This window comes from Mus caroli, unplaced genomic scaffold (assembly GCF_978045245.1).
Source record: "Mus caroli unplaced genomic scaffold, Mus_caroli_1 scaffold_18, whole genome shotgun sequence".
Taxonomy (NCBI): domain Eukaryota; kingdom Metazoa; phylum Chordata; class Mammalia; order Rodentia; family Muridae; genus Mus; species Mus caroli.
In genome coordinates, this window is record NW_028227273.1 from 58,550,960 (window position 1) to 58,570,809 (window position 19,850).

The window sequence follows — 19,850 nt, forward strand, 5'->3', positions numbered from 1 at the left end:
CATCAGATATATAATGAGAGCCAATACCCAAATACAATGTCAAGCCAGATGTGGTGGTGCACGTCTTTAATTCCAGTACTCAAGAGGCAGAGGTATGTGGATCTCTTGTGAGTTCAAAGCTAGCCTGGCCTAGCAATTCCAGGGTAGTCAGAGATACGTAGTAAGATAGTGAGTCTCTGTCTCTGTCTCTCTGTCTCTCTGTCTTTCTCGTGTGTGTCTGTCTGTCTGTCTGCCTGCCTGCCTGCCTGTCTGTCTGTCTCTGTCTCTGGTGCTGATGAGCACTGTAAAACCAGGAAAGGGAAAGAGTGTTGCTCTGCCAACATCTCCCTTACAACTATCTATGCAACTCTCTGTTCAAGAGGGGACACAGTACTGTGTCCTTTTGTTTCTCCAAAAAGCTTCCAGGACAGCCCTTTGCAGTGTTTTGGAAACTATATAAATGCATAACTCTGAGGACAGCGAACCAAAGTGAGCAACAGCAAGGCAAAAAGGAGGCTGCTTTCACCGACAATTGACTCATCCACCAGAATTTTATTGACACTCCGCTGTTACACAGGGAGGCAAGGTGCTGAGGGCACACAAAGGAATGCATGCACGGGAATGTCACAGATCTCTTCAGCTCCCGGAAGCAGCAAGATTTAGGAAAACAGAGAAAGAGGGGGGCCAACCATGAGAAAGACCAGCTCAGGAGAAACAGAGAGGTGCTAAGAGATTCGATATATATTTGGGACTCGGACAGAGGGGCTAAATAACATTATCATTTAACTGTTTGGGGGCATGATGTGCCAAGGAAGAGCCAGAGAAACAAATTCTTTAGAGGGTTACTAGTGTCACAGTGGCTGAACAAAGCTGGAACACCAGGAATGAAAAAGTCAGGAGAGGGGGTTAGAATTCTGGCAGGCACGCAGAGTGTGGTCATGATACAGGCACTCCGTCATCTGGAACTATGCTGAATTCTCACAGATAATTCACAGCAGCCACCTTACAAAGTGAGCGTTGTTGCTGTCATCCCAGTCACAAAGATGAGGACACTGAGGCTTCCAAGTTAAATAGTTGTCCCAGTTGTGCAACCAGCAAGGACCAGGGGTGGGAGAGGAACAGAGGTTCCCCTGCTCTGAAGTCAGGGTGCTTTCATAACTGTCACCAGGACATATATTTCGCAGAGGGGTCCAGTGGGGATGACATGGGCATTCATTAGTAAACTTCCAGTGGGTGTCATGGAACAAAGAGATTCGGGTTTGACGGGTTTGAACAGGCTACTTGTAAGTCTCAGGGGGGAATATTGGATCCTGTCACGTAGAAGCCTCCCCTCCGGCAACAGGTTATTATGGGAAGCGATTTGGCGGTGGGGGGAATGGTATTATGGATTGAACCCAAGGCTCTGCGCATGCGACACAAGTGGTTTTGAGTTGGGATATTTCTCTGTGGACGGAGCTGGCAGAGGAGTCACTCTAGGGATGTGTCCCTGAGCGATGGTTCTAGACAGTAACCCGATAGTTGGGGTGGACCTGGGGCCTGACTTCACAGACCATGCCGAGAAGCTGAGCCAGGACGCGCTCCCGATTCCTCTGCTGGGAACTCTGCATGCCCTGAACCTGCCGTCTTGTGGCCTGTTCCACTTCAGCAGACAGGTTCCCCTGAGAGCCCATGGCCTGGGGGATGGGGGCGGAGGAGAGAAAGAAAAAAGCAGACACAGAGAAAGGAGGGTCCCAGCATGTAGGAGGAAGGCCTGGGAAGCCTTTTCGAAACTATTCCCACCCCACAAAAACATGTAGATACCAAGCAGGTCAGCACAATCCTTACTTCTGAGACTGACCATAAAACTGTCCCCACCATCAGGGTTACCACACTCCACACAGACTGTGAAGGCCGCCCCACAAGTCTCATGTACCCTTTAAAACCCTCCGACCTTACAGATCCCGTCAAAGCTTTACCAATGTGTGGTCCTTGTCAGGGCCTCCTCAGCTCTCAGACACCCTAATTTCTTAGTGAGTCACCTGTATACACCTGGCAAGAGGCACCCACTGATTTGCACCTGGGTGGGGCCATCCCTGTCCTCCTCAACTCACCGCCTGCTGCTTGCTCTGGAACTCCTGCTCCCGTTCCCTGCGGTATTGCTCCACCTCCATTTGAGCCTCCTCCTTCGCCTGCTTCAGTCGCCGGGCCTTCCCTAGAGGCAGAAGGACAGTGAGTGTACACACACATACACAACCAGGTGCGTTAGTGGGATCAGTGCCCTCTAGAAAGTTATCCAGTTTCCTGTCAACCAACCAAATGCTAGACTGTAAAACCCACCCGTTTCTTCTGTCCTAATAGCCTCAGTCCCCCATCTGTCCTCATTGTCCTTGGGCTTTTTTTTCCTAAGGACTCAAATGCCCGCTATCCCCTATTCCGAAATTCTCCTTCCAGATTCCTAAGAGAGGAAAGGGGGGCTCACTCTTCCTGGCATCGGCCACCTTCTCCGCTGCCCGCTTCTCAGCCTGGAGGAGCTGCTGGATACCCTGGGTCTGACTGGCCATTTTTATCACTAGAGAGGATGCTGTTCCGAAGGCGACCGAGGTACCAGACGGCTCCCACCCTCCAGCGCCTACTCCTCCGGGCCCTTGATGCGGTCCTCCACTCCCACTGGGTCTTAGCGCTCCCGTTTTCACTCAGTCTCCTGTACCGGGTGGGTGTCTCTCATCCTCACACTGATGACTGGTCCTCCTCTCGAACCTCACTGAGGTAGTACCCGAAACGGCCGCCCGAGGGCAGCAGAGACCAGCCCTGTGCTGACTACTGCAGCAGGTGCAGGGCCTCTCCGTGTCACCAGGGTCCACAGAGATGGGTCTGGGGGAAGCGGAGGGCAGAGTGTTTGGGTGGGAGGAGATCTTGATTGGTGGTCTCGAAGGAGACACAAAGGCGATGAGAATGGTGTGGGAAGGTAAGGATGTGCTTGGACACAGTACGCTGGGTTTCACTTACACTCCCAACTGTGTCTCCACGCCTCCCTCCGCCCTCCCCCCCTCTTTTCAGCCTCCATCTTCTCTTCAGACTTTCCCCCACAAATCCGAACGTCTGCACACATCTCCCTGCTCTGTCCTACGTTTGCCTTGTTAGTGTCTACCCATGTGTTTTTCTTTTCTGATCTATCCATATACTTGGCCTCATTGTGGTTGTGTGGTGTGTGTGTGTGTGATTATGTGTGTGTGTGATTGTGTGTGTGTATGTGTGTGTTTCGAGACAGGGGTTCTCTCTGTAGTCCTGGCTGTCGCTGAAGCTCGCCCTAGACCAGGCCTGCCTCTGCCTCTGCCTCCCTTCGAAAGCTCGCCTCTCATCTTCCGCTTGCAGGAGGACCCTATGTCGCAAATTGTCTTGATTCCCCTCCGGAGGCCTAATCACAAGTCACCCAGTCCGAGCGTTCGGTGCGATTTCCGGGATGGAACACACAGTTCATTTCCGCCCGAAACTTGCGCGTGTGCTTGCGCCATTTCCTGCATCCTGGCGCGCCTCCTCCCTCCCCACCTCCCTTCTCGGAGCGTCTTAAGCCCAGGCCTCCGGCCTCCGTCTCTGAGGGTCCTTGGGGGGGCGGGGAGCAGGTCTGATGAGTAACCCCTCCCCCCAGGCCCCAGAGGAAGAAGCCTCTACGTCTGTCTGTCGGGTACATTATATTCCATTTCTAGATCGCTCTTTGAATTTGTGACTTTTCTCCAGATTTGTGGCTAATGAAAATTGCCCCCATCTGGCCTTACTTGATTTTTGTTGTTGTTGTTGTTTCCCTCCAAAGTTCAGAATTAACTTTTTTCTTGGGCTCTGGAACCTTAAAACAACTATGTATCATTTTCTCAAAAATTACATCAAAAATTAACTCTGTGATTTCCGCCCCCCAACCCCCAACTCCAACCCCATCCCCACCCTCCGCCCCAAACTTGCCATCTGCTAAGGGATGAGAGTTTAGAATAGGCCTTATCTCTTGCTGGAAATGCGAGGGGGAGGAAATGGGAGGTAAAGGGAGAAACGGGGAAGAACGGAGCTGGGACCTCACCGCTGCCATTTCCCACTTCTTCCTCAGCCCCAGAGTTGTTCCATGGCCTCCGCTTCCCGCCGGCACCGCCGAGAGCGACGCTTCCGGCGGTATTTGTCTGCAGGACGGCTGGTGCGAGCCCAGGCTCTCCTCCAGCGACATCCCGGCCTTGATGTGGACGCTGGGCAGCCCCCGCCTCTTCACAGGGCCTGCGCCCGCCACGATGCCCCTGCCCTGTGCCTGCTGCTGCGTCTCGGCGCTGACCCTGCCCACCAGGACCGCCATGGCGACACGGCGCTGCACGCTGCTGCCCGCCAGGGCCCTGATGGTGAGTGGGTCCGTGGGAACTGGTCTTGAGAAGCTGGCCAGATCTGAACTGAAAGAATGCGTGGGAAATAAAGGCCTGGTGTGGTGGCGCAGGTCTTTTGACCCTGGGCAAGCAGAGGCAGGAGGATCTCTGTAAGTATGTAGCCTACACAAGTGAGCTCCAAGACTACAGAGAGACCCTGTCTCACACAACAAAAATAGTTGGGAAATAAGCTAGTTCTTTGGTCCTTGGGAACTGTTGAAGATCCCTGGTTGGGATGTGGCCATACCTCTCTAGTAACAGAAAAGCTTAACCTAACATCGCCCAAACAACTAAGGGGTGTGTGTTAGCATGGTGTGATAGTTTGTTTGTTTGAAGATTTATTTATGTATATGAGTACACACTGTAGCGGTACAGATAGTTGTGAGTCTTCATCTGGTTGTTGGGAATTGAATTTTAGGGCAACCGTACTCTCTCCTGCCCATATTTATTGTTATAAATAAGTACACTGTAGCTGACTCCAGACGTGCCAGAAGTGGGCGTCAGATCTCACTACAGATGGTTGTGAGCCACCATCTGGTTGCTGGGATTTGAATTCAGGACCTTCAGAAGGGCAGTCAGTGCTCTTACCCGCTGAGCCATCTCACCAGCCGGATTGTTTTTGTTTTTCTTACCGAGTCTCTCAGGCTGGCCTCTGCATCCCAAGTGCTGAGGTTGTAGGCATGTGTCTCCCACACCCAGCCGCATAGCTCGCTCCTCTTTATTGGCGTTTCCTAGCTTTCAGCTCAGTGACTACTTTGTTTCTTTGATGGCTGTTTACCTTGCAGTTGACTGCTGGGGTCAGATCCCAGCTCCACTCACCCCCACCCCCCATTAGTTTTGCTTCTCTCCTTGCATAATCAAAACAGTGGTAACCTTGTAATAATGCCACAAACACCTTACAAAGTATCCGTGCCATCGGTCACATGATCAGCTGGGACGCCCAGAAGAAGGAGATCTGCTGCTGTGTGTTAGGGATGGACTCACGTCCCTTGACACATACCAGGCGACAGACCAGCTTTCTTCATTCTCACCAAAATTCTGTAACAAAAATCCTACTTAAGCTGGTGGTGCGGTCTGGAGGCGGAGGTGGAGGCAGTCCGGTCTATGCAAACTCAAGGCCAGTCTGCTCTACATAGTGAGTTCCAGGCTAGCCGGAGCCATGGTAGAGAGACGTCAACAAAACATCTCCAGTCAGCATCTGTAATGGCTCCACAGTGCAGACAGCCTCTTTCTAGTTCATTTGTGTTACTTACTGGCAGATAGCCAGCCCAGAAACAGCCTCTCCACCTAGAAAGACAGGAAGTTCACCGAGCACTCCTGTAATCCCAGCCCTGGGAACACCTGAATGCCAGTCTGGGCGGGGCCTAAGAGTCTCAAAAAGTGAAGGAAAAAAAAGCCATCAAGCAAATCTCACCTAACCTACATGGCGGCCATGGTGTGACTAGTTTTATCCCGCTGAGGTTAACACTCAGGGGTTTTCTACCAGAACCCTGCACTCTCCTGCCCCTGCTCCCCCAGCCTCTTGACCTAGCCCCAGATGGCATACTTCTAGATCAGTTTTGCCAAATCCCACAGTTCTGGAAACAGCGTAGGTGTTGCCTTTGCAGTGACAGCAGAAGCAGTTCCCTGGAGAGCAGCTTCCAGACTAGAACTGGAGGGGAGGCCCATCTGTCCCGTCCGTCGAGAGACGGCCTTTGCCCACAGGAGATCAACAACCCTGCTCACTCACTCATCTCCATTGACCTCTCCTTGATCAAAACCAAAACCAAAACCAAATCCTCTAACACAAGTAAGATGGGCCTGTGTAGTTGAGTTTCTTTATGCTTAAAGAGAGGAAGGCTGCAGCTGCCTGGCTGAGTTTATTATGGGATACCTGAAGAGAAGTAGTTCCCAGACTCCTGAATACGTCCTGTGGAATCCTTATATACCACCAGTAGGACTGTTCCAAGCAGAGTAGCAAGCCGGAAGCAGCCTCACTTCCAGTTTGAGGTTTTAAGAGCAAAAATGCAATCGTGGCGTATACAGAAAGGCAGCTCTGGACAGCTGCAGCAAGCAAGCTTTGCTTACAGAAGCAGAGAGGTAGCAGTTAGATGGTCAGGCAGTTAACCTTCAGCTCAGAGTCACACCGTACAGGAATTTATGGCTGGACCAGAGACCAGTTTACTCTAAGAGCTTATGGCCGTTCAGTTCACCCAAGGTTGTATAGCACTTAAAGTATTCTTAGGTATGCTTTCAGGAGATGTGTACCTAGATAGAGTTCAGCAGCCGGCTACAGTTTAAGAGGCAGCTCCCTGGGTGGTAACAGTGTGGTGCCTAGGGTTGCCGCTTACCGATCCTGATCCTGAGGCCTGCACTCTTACCTCGGGAGCTTGTTCGCCTCCGAAACGGAGGTTGTGATGACACATGAACCACGGACTGGCTGCAGCTTTGCTACATAACGATAAGTTCGTGTGGTTCAGTTAACTTGGCTGAGGATCTCCTAATGGTGGAATAGGCACCGCCACTGTCATATTGAATTCTGAGAAACGTGTGAAACATTTAACACACCGTGGCGAAAGTGAGGCCTCCCTGGGGAGTTTCGGGAACTTGTCTGCATGTCACAGTTGAGAGGTTGCAATGGTCCAAAGAGGAAACCATCCCTCCACACTTCTCCCAATCCCTGGCCTCCTCTCAGACCGTTTTCACGGCACCTGCCAGTCCTGCCACGAGGTGGCGCTCTAATCCCAATTTCATCTCATTCAGTGGCTGCCTGCTGCTTGGAAGATAGTTGAATGAGATTGATCCATTGAGCAGATTGAGCGATTGAACCTGCAGGAGTCTCCCCTCCACTCTCCTGTTAGGTCAGAGGGCTGCCCTAGGCCACTGAAATGACTGGGGGGCAGGGGGGTACCACACACAGTAGGGGGCCAGAAGAGGTTCACAATTTAGGCTTTGTGTGTGTGTGTGTGTGTGAATGTCATGGAAGATCAGTTTCAGCTGTCAGAGGGACCCATCAGTAAAGCATGCGTCAAACAGTGGCCACTCTGCACAGAGCAAGCATGAGTGGACACTGGCAGGCAGTATAGTTCTCTCCGTTTTGGGGGGAGGGAAAAACAAGCCATCATTCTGATGTTAGGGTCTGGGGTCTAAGGTTTGCTTTCGTCGTCTTTAGGGTTTGGCTTGCTGGTTCGCTTGGTTTTTTGTTTTGGGGGGGGTTGTTTGTTTTGTTTTTGTTTGTTTGTTTGTTTGTTTTTACATAGATTCTTTCTGTAGGCTTGTCTCTTCTTCTGGAACTCAGTATGTAGATCAGGCTATCCACAAACTCAGAGACTGATCCGGTCCCCGTGCCTAAGTCCAGGGTTGCAGGTGTGAGCCCGCACTGAACCTCATCCCCAGCCTTCCTTTTTCTCTCTTTAGTGGAGACACCACCATGCAGCCCCAGCAGCTCTTGACTGTGATATTCCTGACCAAGGCGCAGGCCTGCACCTCCAGGCTTGTTTTGGGGTTATGAGGCACTCACTGAGTGCTGATCTGTCAGCACGGCGGTAGACAGCATCCACTGCCTCCCTGATCTGCACAGCGGAGCCAGAGACGGCCTTGTTTCAGAATGACTGGGCACAGTTTATGTTCCACCTGTCCTTCCAGCCTCGAATTCTGCACACCCACAGACCTGTCACCTCAGCCGCAGTTGTCTTCAGTGACCCTAGCACAGGTTTCACAAGCCTGACCCTGTCAGGAAGTGGGTTGTGAAAGAGTTTACCAGAGCCAGGCATGGTGGAATAGGCCTGCAATCCCAGCACCCAGGAGGCAGAGAAGGAGATTACAAATTCAAGGCCAAAAAGAAAAAAGAAAAACAAGCCGGGCGTGGTGGCGCACGTCTTTAATCCCAGCACTCGGGAGGCAGAGGCAGGCGGATTTCTGAGTTCGAGGCCAGCCTGGTCTACAAAGTGAGGTCCAGGACAGCCAGGGCTATACAGAGAAACCCTGTTTCAGGAAAAAAAAAAAAAAAACAAGTTCAAGGCCAGCCTTGGCTACAAGGCCATCCTGAGCTACAAGAAACCCTGCCAGGGGGTTGTGGTGCCAGAAATAAATAGAAGGCGCTGCAGTAGAGAATTTATTGCTGCAGGCAGACAGTAGAGAGGAGCTGTCTGCACTTGGCATCAGGAAATGTTTTCACACCATGGTGCCCTGGTCGTTTAGGTCTCGAGGGAGGGACACTTGTGTGGGCTCATGACAGATGCTCAGTTGGATATTCCTCTACTGTGGGATACTCGTCACAGTGTAAGTTATTTCTTAGAGTCCAAAGTTGTCATGAGTTACCAGGGGTCAGACCCTGATGGACTGAGCCTGCTTGTTAGAGAATTCTCTGTAGTGCTGTTGTGAGATCGACTGTAGTCTGGCTCATTGAGCTTAGTTCTTCTTCTCTTAAAATTTAGTTTTGTTTTTCTATCTGTGTGTAGAGGTCAAAGGATACAGTTGTTGGTCCTCAACTCTCATTGTACTTGAGACAGAATTTTTTTTTTTAAATTTATTTATTTTGTTTATGTAAGTACACTGTTGCTGTCTTTAGACACACCAGAAGAGGGCATCAGATCTCATTACAAATGGTTGTGAGCCACCAGGTGGTTGCTGGGATTTGAACTCAGGACCTCTGGAAGAGCAGTCAATGCTCTTATCCGCTGAGCCATCTCTCCAGCCCATCTTTGTTTTTCAACCATGTCTTCCAGGCTAGCTGGCCCATGAGTCTCTATGGACTCCCAGCTCCACCTCTTATTTTGCGGTGGGAGTATTGGGGTTGCAGATGTGTGCTGCTGTGGCTGGGATTGCAGATGTGTGCTGCTGTGGCTGGGATTGCAGATGTGTGCTGCTGTGGCTGGGATTGCAGATGTGTGCTGCTGTGGCTGGGATTGCAGATGTGTGCTGCTGTGGCTGGGATTGCAGATGTGTGCTGCTGTGGCTGGGATTGCAGATGTGTGCTGCTGTGGCTGGGATTGCAGATGTGATTGCTGGGGATGCGAACCTGAGTCCTCAAATTTCCGTGGCAAGCGCTTTACCAATATTGTGTTCTTCCAGACCCAAAATTAACTCTTTCTGGTCCTGCTCAAAGACAGCAGCAGTCTTGCTTGAGCCCAGCCCTGGGCAACCAGCCATCACAGAACAGCACCCGCATACCCCTACGCATGAGGCTCACAGAAGATGGAGGCCATCGTGTGCAGTTGCGTCAGGGCTGAGTGCGGCCCTTGCCACAGTGCTGATACGTCAGAGTCATGAGACCACAGGACATCAACTGTGTTGGAAAGAGGAGGTGGAGTTACTGTCGAAGGGGATCAGAGGTCAGAGGTCAGGCTGTGACACCCGAGCAGGGGCTCCTGGGCGGTGGGAGGCAGCATCCGTGTTTACGCAGCGGCTGCTGTCCCTGAGGCAGCACCATCTGGAACTGAGAGACCTGAAATCAGGGAGACATTGATTTACCACAAGGTTGAGTAAGCAAGGGCCAAAGACACACAGCAGACTTAAAACAGAGGTTCCTGAGAGCTGAGGGAGTCCAGACGCCTAAAAGAGCTTCTAGGAGCTGCCCCACGGAGGCTGGTGAGACCTCCGAGTTAGACAAAGCAACAGCTGCTTTGTTTCTCACTGGAATAAAGAGGTGAGAAACATCTGAACACCAGGGAGGACTGCAGGGAGGCAGCACAGACTAAGATCATGCAGTTCTGAAACTTGCAAATATTTGTAAGTTAGAACAGGAAAGCTGTGAACATGGAAGAGCTGTCCCTGGACAGGACCGTGTGTCACTGTGTGTGTCATAGCCACGTGGCCTTCTCCGGAGGCTCTGAGAGTCTCAGACCCAACCTTAAGACAATAGAACACAAGCAAAATAATGGTGAGTGTCCCCTCGTCCAAGGCCAGCATCACACTGGGCCTGTGGGGAAATGAAGGGCATTAGGGTGTATCTGTGTCTGTGTGTGCGTGCCGCACCAGCCATTGGGATGGAAAAAAGCCCTCTCTCTGTCTAGAGAGCCTGAAATGTTGGGGTAAAGGTGGGACTACCCAGATCGTTTTAAGAGGTCTCCTTTGGGAAAGCCAGAAAGAATCCCTTGAAATGAGCCCCTCGGTGCCCCTGGAGGGGGGGGGGGGTAGGAAGGCAGAGCTTGAATTGGACAGCGGGCTTCCCAGTGCAGCACTGTCGCTCTGGCAGAAGACCCAGGTTCAGTTCCCAGCACCCAGGGGATCTGACCTCTCTCCTGACCTTTGTAAGCATCAGGTACCCACATGTGTATACATAAACCTTAGGAAAATACTCAGACACATAAAATCTAAAAACACATTTTTTTTTTAAAATGAGTTTCAAAAATCCTATCATTAGAGCTCAGAAAAGAAGAGAGATTACCTCAGCTGCTCACGAGGATCTGGAGGTGTTTAAGGATGGCATTCACCTGGTGCTCCCCAAAAGAAGAGAGGGCTCTCCAAGCAGTGTGCAGGAGTAGGCTGCTTAAGCTTTGACTAGAACAACCCTACCTCCAGACACAGAACACAGGCCTTACAGCATGGCTGCAGTCTGAGAAGAAAGGAGCTGACAGGCCTGCCCGTCCACTTAACTCTGAAGGCTTTTGTCCTGAGAGAGGGTTGGTTTCAGGTTGTTTGTTTATTTGGCTGTTTGGTTGTTTTTTGAGACAGGGTCTCTCTGTGTATCCATAGCTGTCCTGGAACTCACTCTGTAGACCAGGCTGGCCTTGAACTCAGATCTGCCTGCCTCTGCCTCCTGAGTGCTGGGATTAAAGGCAGGAGAGAGGATTTTATGGTTAATCCAGGTCCCAGGTTGTGTGAATGTAAAGTGAATGTGAAGTGCTCCCAGTCAGACTCGGAGCCGTACTCACCCTGGCACCCAGTGGCATAGCGCACAGGGACAGCACAACCATGAAGGGCTTGGAAGGGCCGAGTTTGGAGTGCAGCCTGGTGAGGTCCCTTCCTTGTTAGATTTGTCCCCACCCCCTTTCTAGAAGATGGAGGGCAGAGCAGCAAGGAGGTGGCACTGGATCCTGAAGGCCTTGCTTGTTCTGAGTGACACTGGGACTGAGGACCGGGTCCCTGACAGACTGAAGGGAGCAGGGTGTCAGATCCAGGGCTCGGATCTGAGACAGTGGAACCCTGGGACGTTGTTTGTTTTTGCCACCCAGGATCTCCTAGACTTGGTGAGCAGGGTGCATGTGCGTTAACATCTGCTTCTTATTCTCCCTGTCGTGATCCTACGCTGCAGACTCTGGAAGGGAGGGGCCCTGAGACCCAGGAGGAAGGAATCAAGGGATGTGTATCAAAGGCAGGGCACAGAGCAGGCGGTGCAGGCTGAGCGGGCTGAGCCCAAGGGTGAGTATGGCAGCCCAGCTATGCTGAGACAGCATCTTGGGGACATTTTTATGGCAGCTTTGGGAAGGTTTGTCCTGGGCCAGGGTGAGGGTGAGGGTGAGCCTTATAGAGACCACTCCTCTTGGACCTCTCCAAAACCAGGAGCGTCCTGGGCCCAGGATTTCACTGCCTCATGCCAGCATCTGGGATCTCTTCTGAAGAAAAAGGTCAGACATATTAACTGGTGTTCGAAGGCAGCTGCCTTGCATCTCTCCTTAAGCATGCTCTGAAAAAGTTTGTCTTGGAGAGGTAAACAAACCCATTTAGTCATTTCTTGAAGGCAACAGTTGTTGGTACTTAATACGTGATATGGCTGCAGCCAGACATCTGAATGGTGGCCCTGGGGGCTCTGGAGCACTGGCTTCCCTGAGAAGAGGAAGATGGGACTCCCGGGGAGGAGGTAGCTGATTTTGTTTTATGCTAATACTTATCATCATCTTCTCCTTCATCATCATCATCTCTTATTTTCCTTGCTGTCTTCTGAGACAAGGTCCCTACATAGTCTTGGCTGTTCTGGAACTCATTATGCAGGCCAGACTATCCTGGAATAAACAGATCCTCTCACCTCCTCCTCTCCAGTGCTGGGATTAAAGATTTGTGCTCCCACACCTGGCTTGAAAACAAATGAGCAAAATCCTAGTTTTGTTAAAACTCAGTTTCAAAGTAACCAAAAGCCTGACAAACTTGGCAGAAAACAATCTTCATGGCCAAGACAAAATCTCTGTCACTTGAAGGAGCTTTTGGCCAAAGCTCCAGGCAGCATCTCCCAGACGCTAGTGTGAGGCAGAGGTTGGACTTCAGCGTGGGTGCGCGTGCTGCACTGCACCGGGTTTCACCGGGTTTCAGTGCCCCAACCAGCTCACCCTCACCTCCAAGCTGCAGACCTTGTGGCTGACTCCACCGCCCTGCGCACGCTCACACGTGTCAGTTTTACTTTCGTCTTAGCTTTTCCGTTTTGGAAAAGTCCAGTCATTTCACCTTAGGAGAATCTTAATTTACACATGCAGACCTTCTTCTTAACTAAAAATACCCTTTTCCTTTCCACCTTCCTCACCGAGAGCGCCTCTCCACACTCCATGCCTCTGCGTCTCCTGTACACTGTCTCTTTTTCCTCTTTACTTCCTGACCAGAGCCTTGTCTGTTCAGCTGCATCCAGGACAGAAGGTCTCCCGGCATCACTGCAGACATGGTAGCCGACTGGGGGCGCTTGTCTGTCCGGAGTCTTTATAACTGCTTGGGTTTTTTTAAAAAGCTCTTTTTATGCTTAAAGAAAAATGTTGAGATAGAGAATTACAGCGTATTCCATTCCTGTAGAAGCTGACAAGGATAACAATTGACCTTGGGCGGTAATTGTCTCAGTTTAAGCCCCAGACAGAAGACGGCCCACGGTGTTGCAACAATGTTGTGTGTTAACCTTGTAGTTGCAAGTTTTAGATTCCAGATGCAATTGTTCCTGCCCCTCATCCCCTCACCTCCCCCCCCCAAAAAAAAAAAAAAAAAAACCAGAAAGAAATAGCAAGTTGTTGGGTTTCCTTGGAGGACCAGGGGGAGAGGAGAAAAAGAGAGAGGGGTAGAGCAGAAGGGGTGGGGTGAAGGCTGTTCAGTGGGGGCTGGAGATTCTGTTGGATCCAGTGATGGCAGACTTCATCTAGAGCAGTTGTGTTTGGGGCAGGTCCATCAGCGGGAGGAGACATAGACCCAGATAGTGTTTCGGCCTATGTCAGCTGCCTTGTCAAGGGCACAGATATCAGGGTGTGATAGTCGTTCTCTGGGCTTCCTACCTGAAGTCTTTGAATGTGTGTGGATGAGAGGGAGTGCAGTTGGAGGGAGGAGTCAGAGGGGAAGGTGGGGTGCAGTCGCCAGGTGGAGGGATAGGTGCTGGTCTCAAAGAAGCTGGTGGTTGAGTGGGACCTGGCGTGGCCATCAAGTCTGTCGCTTAAGGCTGAGTTCAAGGGAGGCTGGTATGGGAGGCACCTGTTCTTGTCCCGTGCTGAGACCATAAAGGAGGGATTTTTTTTTTTTTTTCTTAAAATGATGCCAAAGAGATCCAACTGTAGGACAGGAGTGAAATGGTGTGTTGTTCTGTGGCCAGCCTAGTCTGGCCAGATTTCATTACAAAGGAAAATAAGGTCTTGTTGGCTGTGTCTTTTGAGAGGTTGAGTTTAAAGAATGTGAGTCAGAGGTCATGAAACCCATCATACCAGAGATGTGCGCTCACCCAGAAGGCCTCGGAGGGCAGCAGGCCTCTTTCCAGTACTGACTTGACTGAGGTTTGCCCAGAACCAGGGCATCCTCTGAGAACAGAGACCTCCTGATCCATGGGGTGAAGTCCAGTTGGTCAGGCCAGACTGACCTCAAAGAGAGACACACAAATAGCTGGCCAGAAAAGAGGGTTCACTACCCCTGAGAGTGAAATTTGGACTACCCACGGGTCTCTTTATTCAGAAAGTCTGGCTGGGAGGAGGGAGATGAGTAGAGTTTCTTGTATGGTTGTCTATGGTGCTGAGGTTGCAGCCCCCAAACCTGTCCCTTTTTCCGTGTGGTCCCTCCTCCCTCTGAGTGGAAGTGCTGTGCTGTTAAAGATGAGGAGAGACTTACACTTTTGTCATCAAGGAACGAGTATGTCTTCCACAGAACTTTGCATATTCGCTTCCCTGTGTGAAAGGGCGCTCCGGCAAACATGATGGCACAAACCTCACAGGAAGGTGGGCAGGAAGAGAAGATGTTAGTGAACATTAAACGCATTGATTTAGGGGCTGGAGAGGCAGCTCAGGGGTCAAGAGACCACAATGCTTCTGCAGAGGACTCAGGTTCGGTTCCCAGCACCCAGGTTGGGCAGTTCGCAACGGCCTGTACCTGCTCCCCGTGAGAGAGTACCAGGAGAGACAGGGGTATGTAGAGACCCTTGTATTTTTCTGGCTACTAGTATTTATTTTGTGAGTAACCTGTTCATGTCTTCATTGTTTTCCTTTGGAATTTTTTCATATTTGTGCATATATGAAAATACTTTTTAAAAAGTATTTAATCCTTAGGGCTGGAGAGATGGATGGATCAACAGTTATGAGCACTTGACTGCTCTTCCAGAGGTCCTGAGTTCAATTCCCAGCAACCACATGGTGGCTCACAACCATCTGTAATGGGATCTGACGCCCTCCTCTGGTGTGTCTGAAGACAGTGACAGTGTGCTCACATACATAAAGTAAATAAATACATCTTTGGGCGGGGGGGGGGGGGTACTTTAAAATTTATTTCGTAACTTCATTCCAGCTTTAGGAAGGTAGGTGCTAGCAGAGGCCAGACGAGGAAATGAGACTCCCAAAGCGGCTCTATTACTCACACATCTCTCTGTTCAGAAAAGTCTGGCTGGGACAGGGAGATGGGACTGGAACTCACTCTGTAGATCAGACTGTCCTGAAACTTACAGAGATCTGCCTGCCTCTGCCTCTCTGCCTCTTCCTACCAATTACTGGAATTAAAGGCCTGTGCCACTATGTCTGCCCTAATAAAACCATTTTTTAAAGATATATTTATTTATGTATCATTTATTTTATGTATATGAGTACACTGTAGCTGTACAGATGGTTGTAAGCCATCATGTGGTTGCTGGGAATTGAACTCAGGACCTCTGTTCCCTCTGGCCCAAAGATTTATTTATTGTTATATTCAAGTACACTGTAGCTGTTTTCAGACACCCCAGAAGAGGGCGTCGGATCTCATTACAGATGGTTGTGAGCCACCAGGTGGTTGCTGGGATTTGAACTCAAGATCTCTAGAAGAGCAGTCAGTGCTCTTAACCACTGAGCCATCTCTCCATGAAAAGGGTTGTCATGCGTGCATGCACAGTAAAGCCCAGCAGGCTTGCACATGTTCCGACTTAGAACACCCACCCTCGGCAGATATGTATCCATGTCCACACTCGTGCAAGTTTAAGGCTAAAGGCTTTGGAGACACAGTCTGACAGACAGGGTGAGGAGAGGTCTGTGTCTCAGCTCACAGTGCAACACTCATTACACTCATCAAAGAGTGAAACAAATGGCAGGTTCCTGGGGGAAAATAAAAGACAAAAAGCCATGAGGAGGGAGAGCTGTGAGTTCACCCCAGCCTGACTCCACGGTGAAGCCTGTCTCATAAAAACACCAAGATGAACAGCTAGCTGCTGCTGTCAGCCTGTGTGGGATGTGTATGCCCCAAGGATTCTGTTAGTTTCAGTTGGATGTGGTGACCCATAACAAGATAGGAGAGTCACGAGGTTGAGACCTAGTCTGCAGTTACAAAATGAGCTCTAGGACACCCTGGGCTGTGAGACCCTCTCACAACACACACACACACTCACACATACACACACACACTCACAAACACACACACACATACCATAACCAATAAAATAAATCGGGTATTTCAAAAGAAAACAAAAACAAAATGAAGCCAGTTGCCAAGATGGGCAAATACCTCTGAGTACATGGGTATAGTGTGGCCACAGCTCCAATAACTTTCCATGTGCACAATTGTATGGAGCAAGGCAGGACTAGAGGTTGCAGCAGACTGTTAGCAGTTATGATCTTAAGCTGGATATGTTGGTATACACACATACACACACACAAAATAAAAAGACAGAGTTAAACCTTCCATATGAACCTGGGCCTACTCAGAACATATAAACACACACATAAGCACACACTATGCACTCACACACTCAAACACACTCTGTACTCTCACATAAATACACTGCATTCTCACACATAAACTCACTGCCTCACACTCCCATAAATACACACTATGTACTGACACACTCATAAACACACACTGTACTATTGCACTTGCATAAACATACATTGTGCACTCTCGCACACAAACTCTGCACTATCACACTCACATAAACATACACTGTGCAAGCTGGGCGTGGTGGCGCATGCCTTTAATCCCAGCACTCGGGAGGTAGAGGCAGGCGAATTTCTGAGTTCGAGGCCAGCCTGGTCTACAAAATGAGTTCCAGGACAGCCAGAGCTACACAGAGAAACCCTGTCTCAAAAAAAAAAAAAAAAAAACAAAACCATACACTGTGCACACACATAAACACTGCACTCACATAAACACACTATGCACTGTCACACACTGTGCACACACACACACAAACACTGCACTCACATAAACACATACACTTGTTAACATAAACATACTGCATGCTTATATACACATAAACACTCAGCACTCACACACACATAAACACTGCACACTCACATACACACATAAACACTATGCATGCTCACACTCACATAAACACACACTGTGCTCTCACACGCTCCATACACAGTCACACCCTGCAGTGAGCCCTAGTGGGAAGAAGTTGAAGGACGGAAGCCAGAAGCAGGTCCTGCTAAGTGGGACAACTCGGGAGGGTTTGTGGCAGATCACAGCAGGAAGCCTGCCTTGCCCTGATGTGGTTTCAGAGTGGATTGGCACCTTGGCCTGCTATGTAGGCCCTTCCATCCTGTTGGCAGTTACAGGTCAGCCCTGCCTCTGTGCCAGCCTCCTGGTAAGTGAACTAACTTCCTGGAACCATCAAGGCCTGTGTCCCATTTCCTTCTACTCTAGGAGAGGAAGTAGGTCCCCGGCCCGAATGCTGCCCCAGCCGCTTGCCTGCCTCTGGCTCCTGATGGAGGCAGGTGGTGGTCCCAGCTGCTGGGCTTCCCTCGGTAGGGTGAAGCGATGGCATCTGGCTCCCCTCAGTCTACCTGGTGCTCAGGCTCAGGACCAGGCACCCAAGGTGCTTGGTCCTTCCCTGCCCTTGGCCACCATCATTTAGGAGAGACTCACTCTGCGCTGGCAGCACCTGTACGTCACTGCCACCCTTCCCTCCCCTGGGGAATGCTGGAACATTCGCCTGAAAACTTTTATTTTACTCAGATTTATTGGGTAGAAATAGTAAATGTACTACTATGTTTGTGTGTAGTGGTGCAGAACACGGTGTTTTGATATTCTTTATTATTATTAATTTACTGTATTTGGACTTTTTGAGACAGGATCAATCATGTAGCCCTGGCTGACCTGCAACTCACTCTGTAGACCAGGCTGGCCTTGAACTCTCTACCTCCTGAGCACTGGAATTAAAGGTGTGTGCCACCATGCCTAATGTGATAATCTTAATATGTAATTTTAGATGAGAACAATAGTTTGTAATATGTATATAGTGATAATAGCTTCAAAATAAAAAATAAAAATAATCAAAAGAGGGCTGGAGAGATGGCTCAGTGGTTAAGAGCACGGATTGCCCTTCCTGAGGTTCTGAGTTCAATTCTCACCAACCACATGGTTGCTCACAACCATCTGTAACAGGAGCTGATGCCCTCTTCTGGTGTGCGTGAAGACAGCGACAGTGTACTCACATACATAAAATAAATAAATCTTTTTAAAAAATAGTCAAAAGAATTTGAAGTCGTCCTAGGTGCCAAGGGCAAGAAAACGCGGTTATAACACTTAGAGCAAACTGAGATTGCCTGTGGGGAACAAGTCGGAGCGTTCTAAACTCCACACTCCTGCCTTATGTGATTGTTAGTGGCTGTCGAGTTAAGAGAATCCAAGATGGCAGCCTCGCGGAGCCCCAGCTGACTGCTCACTGTCTCTGCCCCTAGCTTACACGGACTTCTTCCTGCCGCTGCTGAGTCGTTGCCCATCTGCCATGGGGATAAAAAATAAGGATGGGGAGACTCCTGGGCAGATTCTCGGCTGGGGACCCCCCTGGGATTCTGCCGAAGAGGAAGAGGATGAGGAGGTTTCCAAGGAGCGGGAATGGCGGCAGAAGCTACAAGGCGAGCTGGAGGATGAGTGGCAGGAGGTCATCGGGAGGTTTGAAGGTGAGGAGCCCATTGCCACCCCTAGCCGCCCTCCCTCCCGCCCCTGCCCTGTGTCCTCTACTCCAGGCCCAATGCATGTGGCCTCTTGATTTCACTCTTTGTAAGTCCGCTAATCACAGCCTCTCTCCGACAACCTCATCCCACCTCCTGAACAGATGATGCCTCCCGGGACACGCAGGAGCCCGAGTCCTTCTCAGCCTGGTCAGAGCGCCTGGCTCGGGAGCATGCCCAGAAGCAGCGGCAGCAGCTGGAGGCAGAGGGATCCTGCCGACCTCCAAGGGCTGAGGGCTCCAGTCACAGCTGGCGACAGCACGAGGAGGAACAGCGCCTTTTCCGAGAGCGAGCCCGGGCCAAGGAGAAGGAACTGTGTGAGAGCCGAGCCAGGAGGGCTCAAGAGGCTCAACGGGACAAAGAGCCAGAGCCTCCCAGGGCTGGGCCCAGGGCAGAACACCCACGAGGGGCAGGGAGGGGCAGCCTCTGGCGCTTTGGCGATGTGCCCTGGCCCTGCCCTGGTGGAGGGGACCCAGAGGCCATGGCTGCAGCCTTGGTGGCCAGGGGCCCCCCTCTGGAGGAACAGGGGGCTCTGAAGAGGTACTTGAGAGTCCAACAGGTCCGATGGCATCCTGACCGCTTCCTGCAGCGATTCCGAAGCCAGATTGAGACCTGGGAGCTGGGCCGAGTGATGGGAGCTGTGACAGCCCTTTCTCAGGCCCTGAACCGCCACGCAGAAGCCCTCAAGTGACCCTAGGGAATAAGCAAGAACCTGTGGGGATGTAGCCTCAAGAATAGACGGAAGGAAGCAAGGTCGTGGATGGGGATGGACAAGAAGAGGCAGCTGCGGCACAGAGAGGAGAGGATATGGGACGGCTAACGTAATGGTTGTGGGGGTGGGGTGGGGGAGGCTCTACCACTGCTCTGGACTGCCATTTCCTAATAAGACTTGGTTCCACACCTCACTCCAGACTCTCCTCTGTTTTTTCCATTGCTATGGTTTTCATCACCCACGACATCTCCTTTCCCGCCCAATTGTTGAAACCCACAGCTCCCACACACCTGCGGCACAGTCACAGTGCGCTCTCGATGGAGACCAGAAGCCCCTGCCTGCCCTCCTTAAGAAGGCCTGGTTCATCCTCCAGACCCTCTCAGCTCCCCACCCCACCCACGCCGGGGTCCTGACAAGGTTGCAGTTGAAGAAAAATGTGAACAAGAGACAGAAAAAGGAACAACCCCTCCCTCCATCTCCAACCACATCCTCACCCCTGCTCAG

At 50.8% G+C, this 19,850-nt stretch overlaps 2 protein-coding genes across 4 annotated transcripts; one reads left to right on the top strand and one right to left on the bottom strand.

The window, feature by feature from the left end:
* Window positions 1-511: 511 nt before the first annotated feature.
* On the bottom strand, window positions 512-4,159 carry Atp6v1g2 (ATPase H+ transporting V1 subunit G2). Of its 3 annotated transcripts, none has more exons than XM_085833269.1 (3): window positions 4,025-4,159; window positions 2,070-2,170; window positions 512-1,652 (listed from the first exon to the last, which is right to left on the bottom strand). In XM_085833269.1, exons 2-3 carry the CDS (start codon window positions 2,127-2,129, stop codon window positions 1,479-1,481), a joined length of 234 nt encoding a protein of 77 aa, XP_085689395.1. In that variant the 5' UTR covers window positions 2,130-2,170; window positions 4,025-4,159; the 3' UTR covers window positions 512-1,478. The 3 variants fall into 3 exon arrangements, with proteins under 3 accessions (XP_085689395.1, XP_021042034.1, XP_085689394.1); XM_021186375.3 differs by lacking the exon at window positions 4,025-4,159 and adding an exon at window positions 2,438-2,711; XM_085833268.1 differs by lacking the exon at window positions 4,025-4,159 and adding an exon at window positions 2,666-2,710.
* Window positions 3,470-19,800, top strand: Nfkbil1 (NFKB inhibitor like 1). The gene is made up of 4 exons (XM_021186374.3): window positions 3,470-3,640; window positions 4,052-4,331; window positions 18,362-18,583; window positions 18,739-19,800. Exons 1-4 carry the CDS (start codon window positions 3,584-3,586, stop codon window positions 19,323-19,325), a joined length of 1,146 nt encoding a protein of 381 aa, XP_021042033.1. The 5' UTR covers window positions 3,470-3,583; the 3' UTR covers window positions 19,326-19,800.
* The last annotated feature ends 50 nt before the right edge of the window (window positions 19,801-19,850 follow it).